Below are 12894 nucleotides of genomic sequence, written 5' to 3' on the forward strand. Positions count from 1 at the left end.
TTGTCTTATCTTTCCATTCCAACAATAATTTACAGAAAAATATGCCATATTTTATAGATGGTTTGAATTGCGATTAATTATGATTAATTAATTTTTAAGCTGTAATTAACTCGATTAAAAAATTTAATCGTTTGACAGCCCTAATCATAACTAGCAATTAATGAAACAACTAGAATAGTAACTAATGAAATAGTACAGAACATGAATTTTGATTGTTATTTACATCTGTAGCGCCGCAATGCATGTTAGGAGGCATGTTGGACAACAACAGTATTGACAGCAGGTGGCAGCACAGGTTGACTGTCTCCCCCAAGGGAGCCATGTTGGCCATATGAAGGTTCTTGAAGCAATGAAGCGTTGCAGCCAGTTGGTTCAAAGCTTCATGGTGGTTAATGTGGTTTTATGACAATCTTATGATGCCGCTGTCAAATGAAGTGTTACTGGTTAATACATTTTGGTGTAAATATACCATAATGCTGTGAGGACAACTATGCCTTATAGTCCGAAAATTACAGTATATTTTTTAAAGATTTATCTTCAATTTGCTTTTTTTTTTTTTTTTTTACGTTAGCATATTAACATAGTGTACATATTTATCAAACTTATTTTTTCAACCAAGTGTTTGCTAAAATGTTCAATTACAAACAAAACTTATCGTCTGCATTCTCTTCTTGTGAATGAATAGGTCGAATACATTTCTGCCCACGCGACAAACCAAAATGAAGTCTGTGTTTGCTATGTTTTTTTTTTTTGCTACGACAACAAATGAATAAAGTTGGCAAACCACGTCTGCCATTATCATTTCGGAGCTTAGCTCGCTGTGTAGATAGGATTTAGCTCCGTCTTTGCGAGGACAGTACAATAATGTGTAATACATGTTTTTGGATAGTTATTTTGAGGTTTAGGGGGTATATAATGGGTTAATTCCAATTTGCGCAGAAATTCGGTTTATGCCCATCTGTACGAATTACCAAGTGGTAAGAATCATCTTTCCTAGAGCATGTGAAGGCAGCATGTAATTGACGTAATAAAACTGCGCGCAAAAAGTTTTTTTAATTTTCTCCATTGTCAAAGGATCAAAAGCAGACGAAATTAGTGGTTTGCATACTTCAATACTTGTGTGAAATGTCTTTCATATGAAAGTAATTTAAGATAGCTATTGTCTTTCCCTTAATTCGTATATCAAAACACTTTCTACCAACTGGAGATTAGCGAGATTGCTAATGCTAAAACAATAACAGTGGAACGAGGCTATTTGCAACTTTGATTAAAACGGTGTTTTCTCAAAAATAGTATGCGTTACGTCGTTCTTATTTCATTGGATGCTTTCTTAAATGCCCTCGTTTTGGTTAATTCGGATATTTTTATAAATCGTCACCAGTCTATCCGGTGGTGTGTCAGTTAAAAAAAATACTCGCGAGTGCGCATGCGTATTTCACCAGCCCGATTACTCGCCAGTACGCACTGCGCATGCGCGCACGTTCTCCTAAAATGCTTTTAAGTTTACGTCCTCTGTGATGTTTCTTTTCATAACATTTATTAGCGTTATCGGTTCAAACGTCAGTGCGAAGTACGCACCCACTCCATTTTAAAGGGTAAGTTAGCCAATTTAGTTATTTTTACGTATATATTTTTCTTACTTGAATTAATTGACCCTCGAGGTGTGGGTCAACTTGGCTGCCAGGTTGGTCACAACGATAATATTATACCAATAATAATACCTGTACAAAACTGTTGAATTTATTCTGACCAAAACGTGTCTTGGGTGTTATTTGAAATAGTAGCTACGTTTTAAGTCATATTGAATTCAATTTGGCAGTCGTATCAATGCTAGTCAGTTAGCAAGCCATTGTAATTGGCAGAAGTGCATCAGGTGTGTAGGTGAGGTTAACGAGACCGGTGCTTTCCGAATGTTCAGAGGTTGGTCGAGGAGCCCGAAATTGTACTCGAGTAGCGTTACTTAAAAAATATTACTCAAGTAAAAGACATCCCAAAAATTCGTTTTTTTTTCCTGTCTACAGCTGAGGATGCCGCTGAAAAAAAATGACTCCATCTTGAGCTCCATGAATAGCTTCATCGGTGCGGTGAACAACATGGACCAGACTGTCATGGTGCCCAGCCTGCTGAGGGACATCGCGTTGGACGAGCACACGGAGATGAACCCGGACGTGGACGAGGGCGACATGTGCGCCTACTACCATCTGCTCAAGTCTTTGCGCGTCCACATCGAATGGGGCGTCAGGGCTACCGAGAGCACCAGGCTAACCCGTCAAAACTCCAGATCGCCATATATGGCTTCATCATCTGAAGAGGAGGAGGATGAAAACGACGATAGCTTGCAGAATCAGTTCCAGTACCACCTCAGCGGCCTTCAAGAGGTGCTGTCCAAGCTCACTGTGCAAGCCAATGCTCTTACCAGGTTTTACAAGCAAAGGGTTGGTATTTAAGCAAGGAGAACACTCCAAAAATGAGTCATAATTTCCCTGCTCCTGTAATGACTAACTCAATTTCTACATGGTGTCGGTCCACTTCAATGCCACGATGCGTGTGTTACACTCAGCACTTGAAGATTTTCCAGCACAAAACTTTTTACATGCGCACTAATTGGAAACACTTTTTTTTTTTTTTTTCAAATGAAATGGCCTTAGCACATATCACTTATAAAAGAAATTATGACATCACAGCTTTTTATGAACCAAATCACGATTAACTTACCAAATTGGAACTCCTCATCTTGATTTTGTTTTGTTTGTACAATTATGTCCATTGACAAAGTGTTATTTCATGTAAAATTAAACATTTATTTTAATAAAATTACAAATTATTTTTCCTTGAATTGTGACTTTTTGCTTGCAAAGCTACCACTTTTCTCATATCCAATGGTCGATTCAAATTTGGGTTTATTGGGACTAGTAAATATGTCATTCACCATCAATGGCATGCAAAGAGTTAAATATTACTTTTAAAAAAATCAACTGTTAGTTTGGGCGACAACCGTAACCAGTAATTTTTTTTTTTTTTAATGGTCGTTATAATTGAGCTTTTATTTCTTAATTTAATAATGAATAATATTTAAAATAACTTTTTAATTAAGTTTTTTTTTAAAGACCCAAAAGTCACTTTCTCTAAAATGTTAAGACAACAACAGAAAGGAAAAAATAATGAGCCTATGAGTTTCCAGCCTCCAGTGCCCGTTGTCGTGGCTGCGGGCTCCCCCTAGCGGCCACCGTGATGAAGCGCACCCGTGACGCCGCGCCTGCTGCAGCAGTGTGTTTGTTTCCGCCGTCGCCGCCGTCAATAGCGACATCATGGAGACCAAACCGGTTATCACCTGCCTCAAGACCCTCCTCATCGTCTATTCCTTCGTCTTTTGGGTAAGTCAGTCGTCACCTCTCGAATGGACGTTTGCGGCTTTTTCAATGTGCGTAGCGCCGCGAGTGAGGATGAGGTTGATGATGAAGGGGCGGCTAGTAGCTGCAGCATCCCAGTTTGATCGGATGTCAAAATGAAAAATGCTCGTTCGTTTGACGCTCGATTAGACGATAAACTGGCCGTCATTTGGACGTCAAATGCGGCTCTCTTCACGCGCGGGGAAGACAAACGTCATTACAACAAGTGAATATGCCGTTTGGAACTGGCCGGGCCTCAGCGGCGCTTTAGGTACATGAACTCATTGACGACGATGGACGTCCACAGCCCGCATAGCCAGAATGGATTGGACGTCGTCGTCTATCGCCGTCAGGAGCAGCTGATGATGCAATGCGTGTTGCTATAGATACGTGCACTATTGTTTCATGGTCTTCTGTGTGATAGTTCTGAGACATTTGTGATAGTAGATAATATGCATCATATGCATCATTGTGCTTTGTCCAGCCCCCTCGGCCGCAGCAGTATGGCCACAAACAAATGTTTACAACTAGGGGGGTTCCTATCATGTTTTTTGCTCCCGATCCGATCCCGATCGTTGTAGTTTGAGTATCTGCCGATCCCGATATTTCCCGATCCGATTGCTTTTTTCTTGCTCCCGATTCAATTCCAATCATTCCCGATAATTTTTCCTGATCATATACATTTTGGCAATGCATTAAGAAAAAAATGAATAAAACTCGAATATATACATTCAACATGCAGTACATAAGTACTGTATTTGTTTATTATGACAATAAATCCTCAAGATGGCATTTACATTATTAACATTCTGTGAGAGGGATCCACGGATAGAAAGACTTGTAATTCTTAAAGGATAAATGGGACTTTGTATATTGTGACTAAATATTGCCATCGAGTGTATTTGTTGAGCTTTCAGTAAATGATACTGTAGCCATTTAACTGTTCTGCCCAAATGCATGATGGGAAGTGCAACCATGACTGCAAAGTGGCACCAATTGATATATCTTCTCTGCGTTGGGAAATAACCTAGGGTGTTTAGATAAAGATCAACTACAACCTTTCTTCCCCTCATGGCTTCCCACGATATTTCTAATTGTTGATAGAGGGATTGTAAGGCTTTAGCCAATTAAAAAAAAGGCTCTAAAGGCTGCCAAAATTCACTCTACTCATTTTACGCTGTCTTTTAGCTCTATATATAGGTAAAACGGCACCATTATAGATTGAACGCGACATTGCGTGAGTGGGTCGTGCAGCGCATGTGTTGATTGCGTTAAATACTTTAACGTGATTAATTTTTTAAAAAATTAATTACTACCATTAACGTGATAAATTTGATAACCCTACTTTAAGCCAAAACTAAAGACTCTGGATGAGTGTAAGACATTTTGTCTGTAACGTTAATACAATTAGAAAACGATTTAATTAAAAAATATATATATTTAAAAAAGGCATGTCCGATATTTTTTTGCCGATTCCGATACTTTGAAAATGACATGATCGGACCCGATCGATCGGGACATCTTTATTTACAACCTGTGAATTGGACAACACGATTGATGCTTACGTGTAAAAAAACACTAACACAAAGGGTCGTGTATCTCATGCACATTGCATAGTTGATTTTTCTTATTTATTGCTTTAAAATATTAAGGTATTCTTTCAATTAATGAATGGAACTATTTTAAAGAACCGATTGGTTCCTGTGGCGATGTCACTCTATGTTCAAAGTACACTGAATTGTTGAATAATCTCATGATGAAAATCAAAGGATGCCGATTAATTAACTCGAGTAATTCGACTAAAAAAAAGCTTCGAATCGAATTTTCCTGCTTCGAAGATTTGTTTAGAGTGCCGTGGTAATGGCTTGTTTGAAAATGTTTTATTCATTTGGGTGGATACACTGCAGTCTTGTTGCAACAGTGCATATGACATAACTAATCTAACATGGCTGGATCCAGTTGCTCCCTGTTAAGACCAACATAAGGTATGTTTTTGTGTGAGCTAATATGTTTATGCATTCGTTATATAGTTTAGAAGTATATTTAGCAGTTTTTTGTGGGGAATATGCGTTTGAATGATTTAAGAAAATTGTAAAAAAAAAAAAAAAAAAAAAAAAAGTCGAATGATTTCCTGACCCATGTCTTGTTGTATCGCCTTATAGTGAGATCATCGTATTCAACTGTAGAACTTAACATGCGAATAACACCAAAAAGCATATTTATTTCATATTTCACGCGGTGTATTATGCTCCTGAATGAAATGGACCGCTTGGATGTGTGTGGAAGCAATCGTTTTATATATTCAAATTTTGAACCCCGCGCCATGAAAATGAGTGACTTCCGGCTTCAATCTTGGGTTTAGGACGAATGCAAATGTGACGTCACCCGGGTCAGCGTCTCCCAATACAGCATTGTTTTATAGCATGCAGATTGACTGCGGATTCAGCTGATTTTTCCGATTAATTCGTTTATTTTTCACATCACGCCAGCCAAACGGGTTCAGAAAATTGTTGCTGCACCAGAGAGAGGCGTGTGAGCCTTTTTGGGTTTCAAAAGGTTCCCGTTCACAGCGGGTATTGGTCAAAACAAGCCCTACTACTGTGGGACCAACGAGCTGTAATTTGTTTGTTGCCGGTCGGGTTGCCGATCGGCGAAGACAGTCGACAACCCCGCCGCCGTATAATATTATCCGGGCTAGTTTTGTGTGATTTTTTTTTTTTCTGCTTTGAAAAGTGAAAATAAGACTTTGAGACGTCACTCGGTTCGGGTTAGCATGTTGGCTAGATGTCATGCCTCTTGGTTTGTTTACATTCGCCGAAGCCTGGGGGCTGGGAAATGACAAAAGCTAGACGTGGCATAAAATATCATTCGGGAGTTGCAACAGTCAAGGTGAAGTCCACAGTTTTGACTATTATGGAGTCATTTTGCAATGTCGTACTGAATAAATGCATTTTTATTATTATTTCATATTCCATTTTGCACTAGACTGTTATTTGTCATGACCATACCATTTATTTAGCTATTGGGGAAAAATACTTCGATTAAAAAGGAATACCCTGTAAAGATATTGGAGTAGAGAGACTAAAACAATGACATTTTGCGGCTGTCTTCGTCACATTTTCCTTGTTCTGAATAATTCCCCCTCAATGGGCTGAATTCTAAGGGGCAATTTACATGGCGACTCTGCGACACGAAGACGCAATGACTGTCTTGCGGAGTGGCTTCGCGTTCCTATGGTGTCAGGGAAGACTGAAGGCAAAGACGCAAACCTTGGAATCCTGCCTCCAAAGTGGAAGAATTTGATTGCGGGGGCTTGAGGGGGGGCTTGCTCCGCATCCATATCAAAAGCTCCCACGGCGCGGGACCACGCCGATAGCGTCAGCACTCGTACACGTCACATTTGGCGTGCGCAGCGGTGCTACTAAACATTAAAAACAGCAAATATGGCGAAACGTCGGCTGTTTTTATAATATTTTTAATTAGGTTGAATGTTTCCATTTTTGTGCCTTTTTGAACAAAAGAAAATGCCATTGCTTGGCGTGGGCGGGCATGTTGTCTTCCGGGCTGAGGAGGTCAAAGCGCATCATTCGCTGTCGCCTTGTAAAGCTGCACTGCCCCCTGGGGCCTGGCATGAATACTACATCGTTTTTATGCGGAATTGCGACATTGTTCGAATGGAGACGGAACCAGAGAAATGCAAACATGAAATGTTTCGTCTTCTCCAGAGTCACCATGTAAACGGCCCCTAAATCAGATGAAACCATGACCCTGCCAACGTCATCCTCCTGTCGGGCATGCTAGAGCCCTATAATAATAGGCGTGGCTAAACGGCAGATTAAAAGATCAATTTCTCGCCATCTACGCTTTGCCAAATTGTTGTATATAGTCGAATCTAGGGCTGCAGCTATCGATTATTTTAATAGTCGATTAATCGATGGACTAGTTAGTTCGAATAATCGAGTAATCAGATAAGGAACATGAAAAAATTAAAACAGCTGAGCTTAGCCTCAAACGGTATAAAAAGTAAATAAATGAGGATCTATGTACAACAAAAGAACAATTGGCTAACTTACATAACAAAAGTCCGCTAGCTTAAATGCTATAAAATGCTAACTTTTTTTTCTCCAATCCTCCTAACAAATGGGTCAGACTCATTTTTTTCACAAAAAAAACCTGCTAAATACAAACTAAATTACGAATGCATTAAAAAACATTAGCCCAAAAAAAAAAAAAAAAAAAAAGCACGTTGGTCTTAACAGGGAGCAGTTGGGTTCAGCCATGTGAAATTTGGCAGACCAGAGGGCAATGTATCTACCCTAATCAATAAACTAAATGTAAACACTTTCAAAATAAACCATTAAAACTAGGGTTGTTCCGATCATGCTTTTTGCTCCCGATCCGATCCCGATCGTTTTAGTTTGAGTATCTGCCGATCCCGATATTTCCTGATCCGATTGTTTTTTTTTTTTTTTTGCTCCCGGTTCAATTCCAATCATTCCCGATAATTTTTCCCGATCATATACATTTTGGCAATGCATTAAGAAAAAAATGAATAAAACTCGGACGAATATATACATTCAACATACAGTACATAAGTACTGTATTTGTTTACTATGACAATATATCCTCAAGATGGCATTTACATTATTAACATTCTTTCTGTGAGCGGGATCCACAGACTGAAAGACTTGTGACTTTGTATATTGTGACTAAATATTGCCATCTAGTGTATTTGTTGAGCTTTCAGTAAATGATACTCTAGCCATGCCCAAATGCATGATGGGTGGATGTAACACGCCTTTAGCAACCATGACTGTGCGTAGTGGTACCAATTGATATATCTTCTCTGCGTTGGTAAATATCATAGTGTGTTAAGAAAAAGATCACTTGCTACCGTGCTTCCACACATTGCTTCCCATGCACGATATTTCTAATTGTAGGGAGAGGGATTGTAAGGCTTTAGCCAGTTAAAAAAAGGCTCCAAAGGCTGCCAAAATTCACTCTACTCATTGTACGCTGCCTTTTAGCTCTCTATATAGGTAAAACCGATTGAGCGCGACAATGCGTGAGTGGGTCGTGCGGCGCATGCATTAATTGCATTAAATATTTTAACATGATACATTTTTTTTAAAATTACCTACTGCCGTTATCAGGATAAATTGGATAAGCCTACCTGAAGCCTAAATTAAAGACTCTGGATGAGTGTAACATATTATGTCTGTCACGTTAAGTACAATTAGAAAACAATTAAAAAAAAAATATATATATATATATATATTAAAAAAAGGCATGTCTGATATTTTTTTGCCGATTCCAATACTTTGAAAATGACGTGATCGGACCCGATCGGGACATCTCTAATTACAACGCCACTTTAATTAAACGAATACTCAAAGCAACAAAATTTAATTTAATATTTTTTTTCAAATCAAATACTCGAGTTAATCGATTAATCGTTGCAGCATTTTTTTTTTTTTTATCCTGTCGTAGTCGCTTTAAGTTTGTTTTTTTTTTCCTTCCACCTGTTAAAAATTTTAGTGGTTGCAATTCTCTTCTGGCCACTTGTGCCGTGCAAGTATGATGTAAACCCGAGCAACAAAGTGAACTCGTGACTTAAACCAGCAGTGACAACCAGTAGACTGACTTCGTCTTCAGCATAGTCGGGCTGAGACGCGCCGGCCTCCACGCAGCCGTGCGTCCTTGTCACCGAGCTTTTATATTTAGTCACTGCGGGCCCTCCGAGACGTCGGCGGCTTCGGATTTCGCGATAGCTGTCGGCGGCTCGTCTTTCCGCGCCCTCGGAGGTCGAGCTGTCGAGGCCCCTCGCTGTCATCGCCTCGCAAATGACGCGGGAAGCGTGAATAGGGCCGGCTTGTCGTCGATGGAGCAGGTGGCGTGTCGCGTATTTTGTTGTCGCACCTCACTGCTTCTTTATTAGCGGGGAAGAAAGCTGACCTCCTTTAAACCCTGACTGGAACGGCCGGCACGGCATTGAATTTCCAACAAAAGTGCAGCGGGGGGTTGGGCTCCCAAGCTGTTTGGAATTCACAAGCTAACATAACAAGTTGAGAAGCCCTCGTATCCTCATGGACTTGATTTCCCCGTCGGGCCTTGAAAATGAACGCTTCCAACAAGCCACTTGTGCGCGCTGAGGACAGGAAGCAGGAAACAATTTATCTGCAATCACCGAGGCCGTAAACAGAACAGCGAGTGCATCATCATCGTCGTCGGGAGACGACGAGCCCCCCTCGGAGAATTGCCGTTTATAGAGGAAACTTGTTAAAGCAAGAAAATACATCCACATGCGGCGCATGCCTCTGGTTAACTCAGAATATTTCTATTGTATCATGGAGTAAATGAACACTTGAAATGTCAATTGGTAATATGACAGATTAGGTGTACAAACTGCGGCCCGCGGTTGCTTTTCCTAGCCCGTAGCAAATTATGAAATGTTGGAATTTGACCTTTTAGCCAGATTGCCGGAATTGCGCCAGCCGAACCGAATTAGCGCAATTCTCCCCCGCCCCCCCCCCTTTAAACCTGTACTGTTTAGCTGTTTGACACGGAGAATGGAAGTCTAAGTGTCCGGTTGGTCTGAATAGTTTTAATGTTTTACATTGAGTGTATGACATACTCCCATTGTGATCATTCAACATATCTCCTTTATTAAGACAAATCAGCGAACAGGAAGAGGTTATGGGGGAACAGAAGAAAAGAAACATAAGAAAAGAAACAACAACAAATACACTGAACGTCTACACTAACTATGAATGTGTTGGTGCTATCGTCAACGAGATGTATTTCCGGTTGACACCATGTGAGGGGCCTGTAGACCAGGGAAAGAAGGGGGGGGTCTATAAGATAAGTGATTGGGAGGGGTGGAGTGTACACAAATTCGCTCTGTGATCTAGAAACCAGTAATCGTGGGAATCCCTTGTGAGTGTAAGCCCGTTGGCAACCGACCCTATGCTCCTCTATCGCCAATCCGGCACGAGGCCCCCCACCCGAGCACGCTCAATCACATCTGGAATACCACCCCAGGGCCGAGGCCCTCACCCAGCCAGCCCGGGGGGAGGGGGAGACAGCGCAGTCCATCCCTCCTCCCGCAGCCCAGCAAAGGGGCCTTCGTCACGCCACAAGGATCCAGGGTGGTCACCCGTGCCACCCGCGCCCCTATCAACTGGCTTTAAGGGATGGGAAGAAGGGACGCACCACCCACCCCCATCCGCCCACCTGACCCACGAGCGGTAGCCGCAGCCCCCCAACCAGCACGGCACACCACGGGAAATAAACCAAACCACGGGACCCCCAACGGCCCACCAAGCCCAGGGCAGGGCAGGGTCCCCCACCAGAACAGGCAACACCCAGCCGACACACCGGCGTCCAGCCAGCGACCCGCGACGGAGCACAGGGCGGATACCCAGACAGAAGAGAGGGGAAGGCAGAAGCAGGAGAATGCCAAGGAGCTGCCGCGGGGCGACGCAAGATCGGAGCCCCAACCTCCCCACACTCTTGCGGCCGGCAGCCCAGGCAGAGGGGAGGCCACACCCCGCGAGCCACGCTAAAGAGAAAAAGTGTGGGACCCACCTACCACACAATCCCAACGACCCGGCCCGACGGAATCCCAACGACACGACCCGGCGGAATCCCAACGACACGACCCGGCGGAAATCCGGCCAAAAGGTCAAACACCACGCGTTCACCTTAGTTTTAACCCCTGACTCAATTTTAAAAGCAGGAAAAAGGCTTCGAAACACAGGTTAATAATTTATTCCAAGTCGACAGCAATCAGACAGCAAGGCAAGACGACAAACAGACTAGTTATTAGATTCATCAAAATTTGACACGTGACAATTCGATTACGATTCATAAATGTTAAAAAAACGATGATTTTCCCTTAAAACTAAATGACAGCTGCTAGTAGCGGGACAAAATTCGTGACACGTCTGCCGCCCGGACACCTTACGGGACGCACAAGGTTATGATGGCTGCAGCTGAAATTACTGAGCGAGAGATTTACTCCTGCTCAAAAGACTCGAAAATAAATTTGTGCACGAGGCAGGCTGGGACCCGGCGGTCGCGCTTTGGTTCCTCTTCTGTGCGCAAGTTATTTTTTAGAGCGAGAGGGGAAGAGAGATAGTTGGTTGCTCCTTGCTTTTTAGTTGTCCAGCAGTAGGTCAAAGTCGTGGTAATTGGAAAATGGCCAGTACACGAACCCTCTTGGATAGTTTAGCCTATATTGTTGTTTTTGAGATATTACTAGTTGGTACATGACTACAATATTCTTCATTCTACATAAACTATGAGGCAATAACAAATTAGTAATACACAGACACAAAGGAAATAATTTAAATCAGAATACTGGTTTGGAAAAACGAACGCATTAGATTGCTTGATGCAATCATTAGACTACGTTTTTGTTTCAGATAATATGTTTGTTTATGCATCCATAATTTTATAAGTACATTTAGCAGTTTTTATGCGGAAATATGTGTTTGAACGAATTGTTGACAGAGAAGTGCTAAAAAAAAAAGCATTACATTACCATTTCTATGCATTTAAGATAGCGGACTTGAAAATGAATGAACAATGAAAATTAGGAACATGAAAAAAAACAAAGCATAGCATGGCAAAACAAAACGTAGCGTAATGTAACAAAACAAAAAAATAGCATAGCATAACAAAAAAAACATAAGATAGCAAAGCAAAACAAAACATAGCGTAATGTATCAAAACATTTTAAATAATAACATAAAAACATAAACATAAAAACAGGATGACAAAACATAAACACAAACATAACACAACACAGACATAAGTAAACAAACTTAACAGAACAAAATGAAGCATAGCAAAACAAAACAAAACAGTGTCACGTAACAAAGAAAAACAGCATAGCATAACATAGCATAACATAAAAAATTATAACAAACATAACATAAAACCATAGCATAAAATACCATTAGCATAACATAAGAAAACATTAAAAATATATTTAAAACATTACATAAAATAAAAATACATAAAAAATAACAAAAAAAAAAGCTAACCCATAACATATAAAAACATAAACAAACGTAACAAAACGAAGCATAGCAAAACAAAACATAGCATAGCGTAACGTAACAAAACAAAAAAACACATAGCATAGCATAACATAACATAAAAATACATTAATATTTATAACCCAAAAAAATTTAAAAGAAAAAAAATATATAAAAAAACATGTAATAAAAACATAACATAAACATAAAAACGTAGCATAGCATAATGTAGCATAGCACTGAATAGCATAACATAAAATAACATTGGCATAACATAAAAAAAACATTTAAAATATATTTAAAAACATTTATAAAATACATTAAAAACATAACATAAAATAAAAATACATTAAAAAAAATCTAACCCATAACATATAAAAACATAAACAAACATAACAAAACGAAGCATGGCATTGCAAAACAAAACATAGCTAGCGTAACGTAACAAAACAAAAAACGCA

The 12894-nt window shown here is 40.3% G+C and overlaps 2 protein-coding genes across 3 annotated transcripts in view; both read left to right on the forward strand.

The window, feature by feature from the left end:
• Window positions 1-1439: 1439 nt before the first annotated feature.
• Window positions 1440-2836, forward strand: LOC130926812 (mid1-interacting protein 1A-like). 2 transcript variants are annotated; one of them, XM_057852062.1, is made up of 2 exons: window positions 1440-1595; window positions 2022-2836. In XM_057852062.1, exon 2 carries the CDS (start codon window positions 2028-2030, stop codon window positions 2445-2447), a length of 420 nt encoding a protein of 139 aa, XP_057708045.1. In that variant the 5' UTR covers window positions 1440-1595; window positions 2022-2027; the 3' UTR covers window positions 2448-2836. The 2 variants fall into 2 exon arrangements, with proteins under 2 accessions (XP_057708045.1, XP_057708046.1); XM_057852063.1 differs by lacking the exon at window positions 1440-1595 and adding an exon at window positions 1812-1920.
• A 370-nt stretch (window positions 2837-3206) lies between these two features.
• The window catches only part of tspan7 (tetraspanin 7), a 31279-nt gene continuing 21591 nt past the window's right edge, over window positions 3207-12894 (forward strand). Inside the window, exon 1 of the mRNA XM_057852061.1 lies at window positions 3207-3374. Coding sequence (XP_057708044.1) covers window positions 3309-3374 — 66 coding nt within the window. The 5' untranslated portion in view covers window positions 3207-3308. The remainder of the gene's footprint in view (window positions 3375-12894) is intronic.

The sequence above is a fragment of the Corythoichthys intestinalis genome, chromosome 12, assembly GCF_030265065.1.
Source record: "Corythoichthys intestinalis isolate RoL2023-P3 chromosome 12, ASM3026506v1, whole genome shotgun sequence".
Lineage (NCBI taxonomy): Eukaryota > Metazoa > Chordata > Actinopteri > Syngnathiformes > Syngnathidae > Corythoichthys > Corythoichthys intestinalis.